Source organism: Polypterus senegalus, chromosome 1 (assembly GCF_016835505.1).
Source record: "Polypterus senegalus isolate Bchr_013 chromosome 1, ASM1683550v1, whole genome shotgun sequence".
NCBI classification, from domain to species: domain Eukaryota; kingdom Metazoa; phylum Chordata; class Cladistia; order Polypteriformes; family Polypteridae; genus Polypterus; species Polypterus senegalus.
This window is the reverse complement of record NC_053154.1, coordinates 180,537,430-180,549,936: the sequence shown is the minus strand read 5'-3', so window position 1 is coordinate 180,549,936 and position 12,507 is coordinate 180,537,430. Positions and strand designations below refer to the sequence as shown.

General features: G+C 37.3%; 1 protein-coding gene across 1 annotated transcript in view; it reads right to left on the bottom strand.

Moving 5' to 3' along the window:
- Nucleotides 1-2,788: 2,788 nt before the first annotated feature.
- Nucleotides 2,789-12,507, bottom strand: part of taldo1 (transaldolase 1) — a 33,163-nt gene continuing 23,444 nt past the window's right edge. Inside the window, exons 5-8 of the mRNA XM_039763899.1 lie at nucleotides 9,701-9,876; nucleotides 9,405-9,602; nucleotides 6,743-6,888; nucleotides 2,789-3,058 (exon numbers count right to left, since the gene is read on the bottom strand). Coding sequence (XP_039619833.1) covers nucleotides 3,026-3,058; nucleotides 6,743-6,888; nucleotides 9,405-9,602; nucleotides 9,701-9,876 — 553 coding nt within the window. The 3' untranslated portion in view covers nucleotides 2,789-3,025. The remainder of the gene's footprint in view (nucleotides 3,059-6,742; nucleotides 6,889-9,404; nucleotides 9,603-9,700; nucleotides 9,877-12,507) is intronic.

Sequence of the window (12,507 nt, the reverse complement as noted above, 5' to 3'; positions counted from 1 at the left end):
ACAAGAGCTTCACTCTTGCAACAAATATCTGAAAGCTCATAGTTAACCTATAGCATATTATAGCAGGACATCAGCCTCTCCCTCTAGCAACTGCCTGAGACACACATCTACCCCATGGCAGCCCCTGAAGCTGGGATTCATCAGTTTATACTCCTGCTTAAGATGGAGTGTGGGAACACCAACGGAAATAAATGCCTCCACCTCAAGTGCCCAAATTGTATTTAAGCAAACATTTTGAGACTCATCTCGGTCAGCAGCCAGACAAAGTGCTGTAGATAGATACTTTATTAATCCCAAGGGGAAATTCACATACTCCAGCAGCAGCATACAGAAACAAAAAACAATATTTAAGTGTAATAAAAATGCAGGTAAAAACAGACAGTAACTTTGAATAATGCTAACATTTACTATTTCCAATCCCCCATCATCTCTGGACTATTTCCTGTGCTCTGAAGATCAGATAAGGCCTTCATTCAACTTTTTGTCCAAACGCATGGCTTAAGGCATTTTGCACCGAGCATTGTCGTACATTCTTTGACAATTCAAATCTATTCTAGGAGAGAGGTTTTATAACACGGATGGACAACACCCAATCAGACAAGGTACCAGGTCCTCCCAGACACTATGGTTAAGGTAAACATTGTCTATTTGAAATTAATCTGAACGTTTTTGAAATTAGCCAAGCTGCCAGACACATTAGGGGTATATGACAAGGGATTAATGTCCACAATTTCATCAATACCCTGGTCAGTTTAGTGAAATTGTACCAATCCACAACTACAGTGAATTCCAAAACAGCCTTATCTAGCATCAGTGCTCCAACTATAAAATTATTCTATATAAAAGGACTTCATTAATGACTGAAAACTAGTTCAGAAATAAATGCAATGTTGATTTAAATGGTAGTGATTTTCCCTTCGACTTCTATAAAGTATGCACTTGATTAAAATATTAAGTACACACAGATTTATTAAATTGAACGAAGTTCCCCAGTTCAAGTAACAGTAACCTAACATGTACCCTTTCATAAGCAATCTACTCCAGAGGTAGATATGGCTTTTAGGAATGCTTGAGCTTTAAACAAGACAGACATTCATCTTAAATTTATATTACTAAGAAAATAGACCCTTTTACTTTTTGCGAGGTGTGGCCTGATAATCCTTTGAAATTAATTTCTGTGCACCCGCTAATTGCTGCTTGGCTGGATGCATGTGCCATCTTTAACATGGCACAATGAAGATTCAAAACAAATCTTAAAGAAGCCCTTATGAAAATATACTGTGCATTAGTAAAAGGTTTAAAATTTACAAAGGTGTTCCTATCACTTTGATGGAAGAAAAATAGTGCGAAGTATCTGCAGTGATTGATTTGCGAAGATCTGACAGCCAAGGAACAAGCCAGTCCAACACTCCAACTGGCCCCCTGGGACACGCAAGACCACTGCACCATTAGAATCCACTCAAATCTAGTTTCTCCTTTCCCATGGACTTTAATGTATTTTGCAGAGGTCAGCAAATTTCCAAATACTTCTGTGGTTTTGCCAAACTCATGGTGAACACTGCAGGGCTTTGCTCAAAGCTAGTGTTAAATAGTAAATGATGCTCTGTCCAGTACGCCTAGGTGTCAACATCAAACTACCATAGGTTTTCTTTAAGCAAACCATAAACTACACTAAGGCCAACTACACGGTCATAAACGGATTATACGTGGATCAGGAGAAAAAAAAAAAAGTAGGTCTGCCATTTGTTTACACCAGGGGTGTCGAACTCTGGGCCGGGAGGACTGCAGGTTTTCATTCACCCCCTTTTCCTGATCAGTGACCAGTTTTCACTGCTAATTAACTTTTTTCCTCTTTCATTTTAATAGCTGTTTTTAAGGATTCAATCCTTTGGCTGTCATTTAATAAAAAAAAATAAAATTTAAAAAAAAACACACCTCAATTCAAACAGATACAAAACATGAAACAGATGACCAGCTAAACAGGGGCTTCAAACTCCAACCAATTTCACTCTAATCACTTTAAAGAGAAGCGGATTCTTGCTGTTAATTAAACCCATTATTTAATTTCATGGCTTGTTGCTGCTCTTATTCTGCCACAGCAGACATTTACAAAACTGTTGATTTTCTGTTTTTTTCTAACACCACCATCAAAATGTTTTGGTGAGCGGAGAGTAACCTTACTGAGACCACCATCACCTTTCTTTAATTTTCAGATAGTGTGTGATGGGCACAGGTGAGCTGGTCATGTGGTGGCTTGTTTTGTGTCTCACTATTTGGCTGCTAATTAAGGAAATATGAAACAAAGGGGCCCAGAGTCAAGTTAATTAAAATGAAGGCAAAAGTTAAGCAGCAAAAACTGGTCACTAATTAAAGATGTTTAAAATTAAAACCTGCAGCCACTGCAGCCCTCTAGGATCGGAGTTATGATCACGAAAACGTTACGACAGTTTTATAAAATTAAATCAGCCAGACTGCAATTGTATTTCAAAGTTTCCTTTGGCGAAAGGGGATGATCCACTCTCACACAGATCTCTAAAGTGATCAGATACCAACTTCAATTTTGTTGGGATCTCATCTCTTTGTTTTCCTTTCCCTAAAATATATATAAAAAAAAAATAAAATAAAAATCAGTACCAGCTGACCTGAAATGCTGAATACACATGAATATTTTGCTTTACTTTTCAGGACCTTCACTCTATTTTCCATAGTTCTTGCTATTTGTAATTTATTGGTAACATTTAAAAGCAGTTTTACTTCATAAAGAGGAAAGACAGTTAAAAGTATAGTCTTAGACTTAAAATGAAAAACATTGGTTTATTGATTTAGTACTGGTCCAAATACAACTTGAGTTAAAGTGCTTGTCACTAGTTTCAGATACTGAAGTAAGAGTGCACACAAAAGGAAAATTCCACAGTAATTCTGAATAGCACACAGCTATAAGAGAAATGGATCCTGCAGATGTATTTGATTTGGTCCATTAGTTTCATCTGATGCAATGAGATGGTTAGGGAGCATCCATCCTCACTTAATTTCCATTGTTGGCGCTGAACATCTTTTCCTGGATTTTTGGGGGGAAAAAAAAAGAACTGTTAAATATCCATACCCTAAACAGCAATTTAAAATTAGCAACAACTTAATGGAATTTTGGAGTTAACTATCATCTTGCTGGATAGCACACAGTGGCTGCAGGTTTTTGTTCCAACTAGCTTCTGTTTTTAATTGGACTCCTGGGCTAATTAAATGATGTGTTATTTCCCCAAGTTCTGTGCTTTGGAAACAATATAAAAATTACAAAACTAAATTTGATAAAAAAAAGGAAATAATGTATTTTCTTTTTAACAATATTTTCATTCTACTTTATGTGCTCTAATTGATTAATTAATATATTATTTACTAATTAGCAGGTCTGATGCTAAAGTACTTGCAGCCTTTGATTGTTCAGTGTTTGCCAGTGTGTCTGCTCTGCTCATTGTTAATTGTCATTAATAAGATACGAAGGGGAAAACTGCACAGAGAAAGAGCAAAATAATGAAAAACAAAAAAGACAGTTAAGCATTTAAATCTATAGCAAGGGCAGAAATATTTTTAAATATCTTATGAATGTAAAAATGCTGCTGTGCTTTTATGAATGTAGAAAAGAAAAATACCAGCTAATTAAATGAACAGGCTTATCAGGTGTTGTGACTAATTGGGAATCTGGATCCCTTGCTATATCATGCTTTGACTTTTGCGGCTTCACTCTATCACGATTTTTTCTCATACATTCTTACGTCACCAAGCATGCGCTTTCTGAGAACTTTTATCTAAACCCCCATGATGGCTCCTAAACGTGCTGCTTTTTCTAAGCCTTCTGACAATAAAACTAAGCGCTGGAGGAAAATGCTTACTATCCAGGAGAAGGTGAAACTCTTAGATATGATCAAAGATGGCAATACCCTACAAAAGCCTCCTCACGCATATGAAAAGACAGCGCCAGCAACTGCCTATCAAGATGTTCTTCAGCCGCACACCCACTGCCTACTCCTAGTACTCCTTCAGCGGTAGACGACGCACCTGCACCACCTGAAGACTCTCCTACGAAGGTCGTGCCTTCATAGGTTAGTGGTTTTGTGCTAGAACTGTGTGTGTGTGTAATCAAATGTACAGTACAATAATCTACTATATAAAAGCAGTCGGGATTGTCCTTAAGTCCCATGAGTGCAAAGCATAGCGGTATTCCGCTTATCACAGACTTAATACTTACGGTATGAAGCGACGCGATGTGAGCAGAGTTCTGGTGCTCCCATCGTTCCCTTGCTTTTGTGCGCGATGCGCTGGAAAAAGACAAAATTGTCTCTGGAAATAATGTTGGATTACAAATGCCTCACTGTGTAGCAAATATCAGGGGAGATGGTGCTTGCTTATTCTCATCTATAGCTTATTTAGTGCATGAAACTCCATCTTTAGCGGTACAGATTCGGGCTTACATTGTACGACTTTGGACAGGCACTAGAGGGGATTTAAAAAAAAAAAAAGTTTTCGGGAGGTTATGAATGGGCACTTTGTTCTCATTCCCTACACTTACATGCCTGATGTACACATGGAGCGCATACAAATTGAGGATAAAAGTCGGTCGCCTTAAAAGGCGGGTGTGCCTAGTAATATGATATTTGTAACGTCTAATATGTCTTATTTACTCTTTTTTTTGTCTAATATATTGGGTAATACGAGTGTAATGGTGACTAAAGGGTGTTATTTCATGTAAGAGGGCTCTAATAATGTTAAAAACGTATTTAGAAGGTCAGAAACAGGTTTTCTATTCTCTAACGGCGAAAATATTCGATTTATAAATAAAGAATCCTACTTCGCGAAAATTCATTTATCACGGTAGAGTCTGAAATGGATTAACCGTGATAAACGAGGGTTCACTGTATAGGATATTTATATAAAATAGTCTATTTGCAAAGACTTCAATTCATTAAGTGTAACAGTTAAGCAGAAAAATTGAAATTTAGCTGCTTATAAGCAAACGCATATTTCACAAATTCCCACACAAAAGGTTTTAGAGATTTACATATGTAGCTGGAAACTGGTCAGACTGCCAATGCGGAAACCTGTCTACTACCAAAAGTGCCTAACCTAGGCAAAGGAGTGTCAGAACTAGACTATGGAGCAAAGGAAGGTGATGGGCTGGTCTGATGAATCAAGATTTTATTTCAGTTCATGTGGACCGACACATGCATATGCAGCCTTTACCTGGAAAGGATATGGCAGCAGGATGGATTATGGAAAGAAGGCAAGCAAGTGGAGGCAGTGCAATGTCATGCTGGGAAACCCTGGGTCCTGGCATTCATGTGGATATTATTTTGACACAAACCATCTACCTAAAGATTGCAGACAGTTTCTTTATGAAAATAATAACATATCCGTGGCAACATCTCACCAAATACACTGAGCAAACACTGAGTGGATGTCTGGGACTGGGTACAGGACTTAGTTGCAATAACTGCAACAAGTAAAAGTGGTCTTAAATGGTAAGGCAAAAACTGTGTACCTGTGAAAGGACATTGAAAAAAAGTTCAGATTCCAGCAGGTGTCTCATGGAGACTTGTCCTATCCACACAAGAGTACCTGGAACATACTGCGAAGATCATGCAAATACTGTACCGTTTCCCTTTACTGATAGTTACTTTTCTCAGCACTGACATATCAATACAAAGTACAGGGCATGCTTGCATGTGGAGGATGATCTCATAGTCTGCCCATTTTTCTTCACTCCCAGAACTGAGGAACTGTGCAGTCAGAAACAAGCATGCTCTTCTCAGTAATTCATCAAGTACCCCATACAAATATGGTGTAGTTCAGCTCCAAGTATAAATCTGAAAACAGTTTTATTTTGAAGAGTTATGTATTTTGTGATAATTTGGAGTTTGCCTCAATGGGGGCCTGCAATTTTTCTCCCTTAAAAGGAGTTCCTGGTCTGAAAAGGTTTGAAAAACCCTGCTTTAGACTGCTAAAAACGCACAAGATATTTATGTTAAAATTTTAGAAAGCTTGATAAGATCCACCATACGAGGTTTGCCAACAAACCAAGGGATGTTGAAGTGCAGGCTATAGTGTGTAGATGGGTGCAAAACTAGATTTAAAAAACACACCGAAAAGTACCTTGTACTGTAAGCCTTTGTATTTCTTACATAGGTGATAAAATTGGTGTTTTTCATGCTAAGGCCATTACTCTCTAATGTACATAATTTAAGCAAACATTTTGAGAAAAAATCCAATATCTCCTGCATACATCTGGACCTCTTTGACCTGTTAAAATACCATGCAATTTTTTTTTTTTTTTTATTAAAGCTGGGACAGAAGCCAGAAGTGTGTACTTGCTCAATTGTGAGCCCTTTAATCCTTAACCAAACGCCCCCCCAAAAAAAAAAAAAAAAAAAAGTGTACCTCAACACCACTATAGTGCTTTAAACAAATCCAAGTGGCTTTCTGCATGCCCAAAATTACATACTTCCACAGATTGATGAATTACTGAATTTTACAGGAAAAGCATTCTTCTACCTAGACCGATTCAGAATGGAATAGATGTTCAGTATGATGGTATTTTAAGGAGTTTGTTTAATTTAAAACCTGGTTGAATTCCTACAATGTTCTTTGTGCGCAAGCTCAAACACATGCTCTGTAGTCTTCAGCTTTAACAGATGGACAGCATTTGTATGTCTAGATATGCATAATGTTTATATGTAAAAAGGCCACTCACCTTAATCATGGACTCTAGCTTTATGGCATCCGCAGCAAATTTCCGGATACCATCAGAAAGCTTTTCCACAGCCATACGATCCTCATTATGTAGCCAGCGGAACTTCTTTTCATCTAACTGTACCTTCTGCAGATCACTGGCCTTGGCTAAGGAAAGTAAATGTGAAAAATCATTTAAAAAAAGTAAAATTCCTCATTGACTACATAAAGCAGTTTCAGTTATTAAAAACCACCCACACACAAAAAACCCTGGCTAATTGAAAAGCAAATTGCAAAAAAAAAAAAAATTATGTGAAAAGGCTTCATTTAATGAGTATTGAGGTGGGGGACCAAATTAATATGGAAAAAGGTTTCTTGTACAGAAATTGCTCACGAGTTTGTTCATAAGGCCTGTTGTGCTTTAAGTCCGGAATCCCCTTACTATTACAAAATCACATTGTTGAAAAACAAGCAAAAAGACTAACAGAGCAAAACACATTGGTTTAGTTGAGATTAATGACGTTACATCCAGCAGAAGTACACAACACATGTTATGGTACTCCATAGACACTACAACATTTTACCAAATTTGTTCTCCCCCACCCATTATTCCATTATTGCAATTAACTACTTTAATAGCATTGGTATTTTGGGAGGGGGGTGTTGTGGTAATTAAACACCCCACCAAACACACTTCTCAATACACTTTAGGAATGATTTTTTCAGAATTCAACCCTTGCTAGAGGCAGAGAGGTGACCCAACAGCAAATCTCTAAAAACAGGAGAATATCTTCCCGACATAAAAACTTATTCTAAAATTTTATTAAATTAGATCTTGCCATATTTTAAAGAAGTTCTATTTGAGAATTTTCCCCCCACCCCCAATTTCAAACAGTATAGAATATATCAGTTACCCACTGCCTTCTAACAGGTGGGCTGGGATTATTCCAGTCGAGTAGGAGAAGTCTGCATGCTAGTAGTGTGGTATAGGCAATCAGTTTGTGCTTCTGCCATTTAAGACCATTCAGGAGTACACCAAACACAGCTGTTAGTGGGTTGTTAGCTCACCCAAAAAGTGCACCAGTGAGGTAGGAGCTAGACTACAACAACATTCACCAGTGAAATCTTGGCCTGGATACATTTGACAATTTTAAACAAGATAAACGTGCTTGATAAAATTAAGAAGTTGAATGACTGAATGCTCTGCACATATGGAACTAGAGTGTATTCTATGCATGGCTGCCTTACACTCCTTTTCTGAAATATTAAGTGGAACATCATTTCCCCACTATACCCTGGGATCTTTAAAAGAAAAAATGTAAAATACTTTTATATATTGTAGAGATGTTGTCTGAATCTAAAAGACTAATCAAGATTTCCTCTGGAATAGAATTGGGTGGGAGATGAACACAATTGGGCAAAGTTTGATTTGAAAGTAGTGAAAAAAATTGTGTTGATGGGCAGGTAAATTTGAAGCATAATTGTTCATAGGATGCAAATATATTATTATTTTTGCAGAGTCTTATTACCTTTAAAAATTAAATTTTGATCATTTTCTTGGCGCTCACAAGTGAACACAGTAGGGCCAATCTGGGGAACCTTACTAAGGCATCCAGTTGGAAGTAGCAAAATGTGGTGTGTACAAAGGGCACGGACTGAAGTGTGAGATTATGACCCACACATACTGGAATGTCATTTGTGAGGAACAAGTGCTAGCAGCGGCCCCCTTCACTAATGTTTAATGGCTTATCCCGGTCTCTCCGAGACAGAATCAGGCACAGTGATCTATTCAGTTTAGCACACAGGCAGTCTTGTGTTAACTGTTGCAGGACAGCATCACAATTTCAACTGTGCATGGCCATGAACAGAACATGGGTTTCAAAATAGGTCACACCTTTTGTGATAGTGAGTTAATGGCAAAGTTATTTCTCAGTGTTACCTTTAAGAAAGGGAGAGATTGCTTTGACATAATTGTGATGAGCACACTAAGACTCACTTGAGATAAAGCTTTAAATAAAAAAACAAACAAAAAAAAAAAAACCACACACACCACACAAACTGGTTTGGAATCTGGTTGGGGAGGCGGTCATAAACCCAAAACAGTGTTATCACACCAAAATGGTTCAGCCAACAGTAAGGAATCTGAAATATTGTTAAGGTTACCACCATTTATAGTGAAAGCTACATTATAGTTGTACATTAGTGAATCAATAGAGAAGAATGGGATAGAATTCTGCCTGTGTGGTTTTCTTGGTCCCCTTAACATCTTCCCACCCACAGACACACCACTACACTTTTTTTTTTTTTTTAAATTGCATGAATTAATGTATATTGGCTTCACAGTGGTTTGCATGTACATTAGTTATCCAAACTTAGACAAAACTGTTTTGCAAAAGAGGGTAAACCACAAAAACTGTTTCACTTAGTTTACTAAAACCGATTCAGTTTATAAATGTGGTTTCATGATGAGATTCCACACTAAACCAGGAAATAAAAGTAGCATTTATGGTTTCAGCACAGCAAGGACACAAACAAGTTAGTCATCAGAGCAACTTATAGTAAGAGGCAGTGAGGATACAGGATGGGAATCTTGCATTTCAACCAGCAGTGACAAACAAGGGATTAAAAAAGGACCCATTGAAATGTACTTTTTAAATAAGAGAATGAGAAATCAAATTGCCTACCCTCTTTTACACTCAAGGTGGGTTTGATCTTGCTGGAGTCCTTACTCAGCTCAGACAGCAGAGCTGGGGAAATTGTGAGATAATCACATCCAGCCAATGCTTTGATTTCACCACTGTTGCGGAAAGAGGCACCCATTACCACAGTCTTGTAGTCAAACTTCTTGTAATAATTGTATATTTTTGTCACACTCTGAACGCCTTTAGAAAGGTGGGAGGAGAAAAAAAAAAAAAAATTCTCAAATTGCAACTTAAAATTTTATGCCAATTTGTATCCTCATATTTGCAGCTGACCTCACCTGGATCTTCAGAGGGTTCAAATGATTTTTTTTCAGTATTCTCTTTATACCAGTCCAGGATGCGGCCCACAAAGGGAGAGATGAGTGTAACATGAGCATCAGCACAGGCCACTGCTTGGGCAAATGAGAAGAGTAGTGTCATGTTACAGTGGATTCCATGTTTCTCCTCCAGCTCCCTAAAAGAAAATTTAGATAAAATTATTAAAGTGTACAACAGCATACTGTTTGACATTTAGTTGTTCAACTATACCTTTATTCAGCGAATCCTTCTTAAATGAACAGTTCCACATCAACATAGGCCTATGTTATCAATTTTATTTAATCAAAGAAAAAATAAATAGGTTTCATAATTCAGTACATATCAAAATCACTTACCAGACAACCTGGTGGTGGAATTGAAATAAGCTAATTAAGGACAAGGACCCCTAGGAGTTAAATACCTGTCATAGCTCAATGGTTTCAAAAAGTGATATTGCAAGCTTACAGAAATTATGGTGGGTGAACCCTAAAATTTACAATTCTCCATGTGAAATTCAGGTAACATTCATTAACATGCAGAATGGAGTGGACATGCAACCAATGACAAAAAAAGCAGTCCAATTCAGACACCATGTACAGTATAATTCTAGACACTACAAAATTCCTTGGCATTAGGCACATTTTTTGATCTACAGCCAATCCATTCATCTCAGGATCTCAATTGCAGCTTCACAAGGCTTTACCCACTTCTCCCATACAGCATTGCATCTGGCTACTCAAAATTGACAAAGTATGTTAATCACAGACACAAATCAGTAAACTTTAAAAAAAGCACACAAAGGCTAAGAAATTATTATACCATAGAGTCTGGAATAATCAGGAGTGGTTGTTTCTCTTCTTGTGAGCTATCCTATTAGTTGGCATAACTAGTCTTTTTCCTGCTCCTGTCCCATGAACATGCCATATTGACTGGAGGCATTTAAAAAAAAAAAACCCACCCCACACAATCATTCTCTCATTACAAAGAAAGCACATATAACCTTGCACCAGGCGATACTGTAGTCTAGTAGGAAAGGTCATTTTTGATGCATAAATGAAATTTCTATAGGATACCAGGGTAGATTGGAGTTCCCAATGGATGGATATTTGTTCCATCAGTATAACTTTAGTATACAATCAATCATTGTCTTCGCCTTGAATTTGTTTTTCTGAAACTATCTAGGACTTAATTTTATTCAAACAAAACATGGTTTAGTTCATAAATTGCTCACTACTTAGTCAATCTGCTCAGTGCAGCCAAATTTTGGTTAATGTAGATGAAATGGATTTCATGTCCTGGAGGTTTTAAAAAACTAAAGGTTATTATTATCTATAATTCTTCATTGTCCTCTGGATTTTAAAAAGTAATGGGACGCAATATGAAAAGATAGGAAATAACTCCAAAAGTTGTTTTACATCATAAGCAACACCACCATTCAACAAATCCACCCTACCAGTGCTCTGTGCCAGATTACCTCTGTGAAACATGGGTAATGTTATGACTTATTTAGCAGAGTTTTAAGCAAAACTCTTCAAATGGGAAACAGACTAACAAGCATCTATTAGGCATGTGAAAAGTAGAAAAAAAAAGGTTTTCTACAAAAGAATATTGAATAAAGGTTACCTAGAACAAGAGTCAAACAATCACCCCCCCCACCACTTTTCTAGCAATGCATCTTGGAGAAACATCTAGATGTATACAAGGCCCAAACAGATTAAGTGTTCTGTATGTGTATAGACAAACATATTATACACATCTGTATCTACATATGAAACGCAAAAGTAGACCGACTCTTTTCACAGTCAGCCATTCAGAAAATGCCTCTTCCCATTTAGTTAAAAAGCTGCAATTTAGCAGGATGGTAGTTTGGTTGGTATCTGCTAAGAAAGAACATTGATACATCAACCCCTCCCTCGACAACAGAAAAAGTAAATGCTCCAAAATCTTAACATATATAAATGAAATTTGACAATTTTAAAGTTAAATGTTGGGTAATTCTTTCTTCAGTATTTGTGCCAAGTGTGCTTTGTGTAAACGAACGACACAGAAATAATTGGACTGGATGAGCAAATAGTGCCACTAACTGACATGGTGGATGGGTTATGGGGGGTGGGAGGAACCACCACAACATGATCAAGAAAATTTGAGGGTCAAACGTAAAACAAAATAGTTAGCAAGTGCTTTTTTGCTGCGGACTATTGGCACTCTTAGATGTGTACTGGCTCTCAGTTATCCATTCCGCTGTGTCGACCTCAAGAAAGAAAGAAAGATTCAGGAGGAGCTGTGGGTGCAATGCCAAAGACTGAAAAGCACAACAGCTGGCCAGAATACAAAGGGAACATTGCACGGTTTAAAAGGAAATGTAAATTTATTATCCATTACAATTCAAACACAACATCCAATTCAATACAAGCAGGGTAAAAAACACACAACAACATACACCCACCATCTATGGCAGGAATGTTGTATCCATGACATAAAAAAAATTGTCCATATTCAACAGTAAGCAGCTCCAGCCATCTAATTGGTGCAAAGACAGGTGACGTGACTTGTTCAAAGTTACACTGTCAGTAGCAGTATTTAACCAAAATAAAACTCAACTATGAAGTCTGTTTAAAATGTAAAGTTCCAAAGCCTTAAAATGCTACACCACACTGCCTTCTAATATTAGCCACTGGTTTGTGTATTTAAAAAACAAAAACCACACGCAAAAACGCCATACACCCCACTAACAGACAGTTAACCTTTAAGACTGCCTCAAATCCTCAGCACCAATCCAGGCATTTAG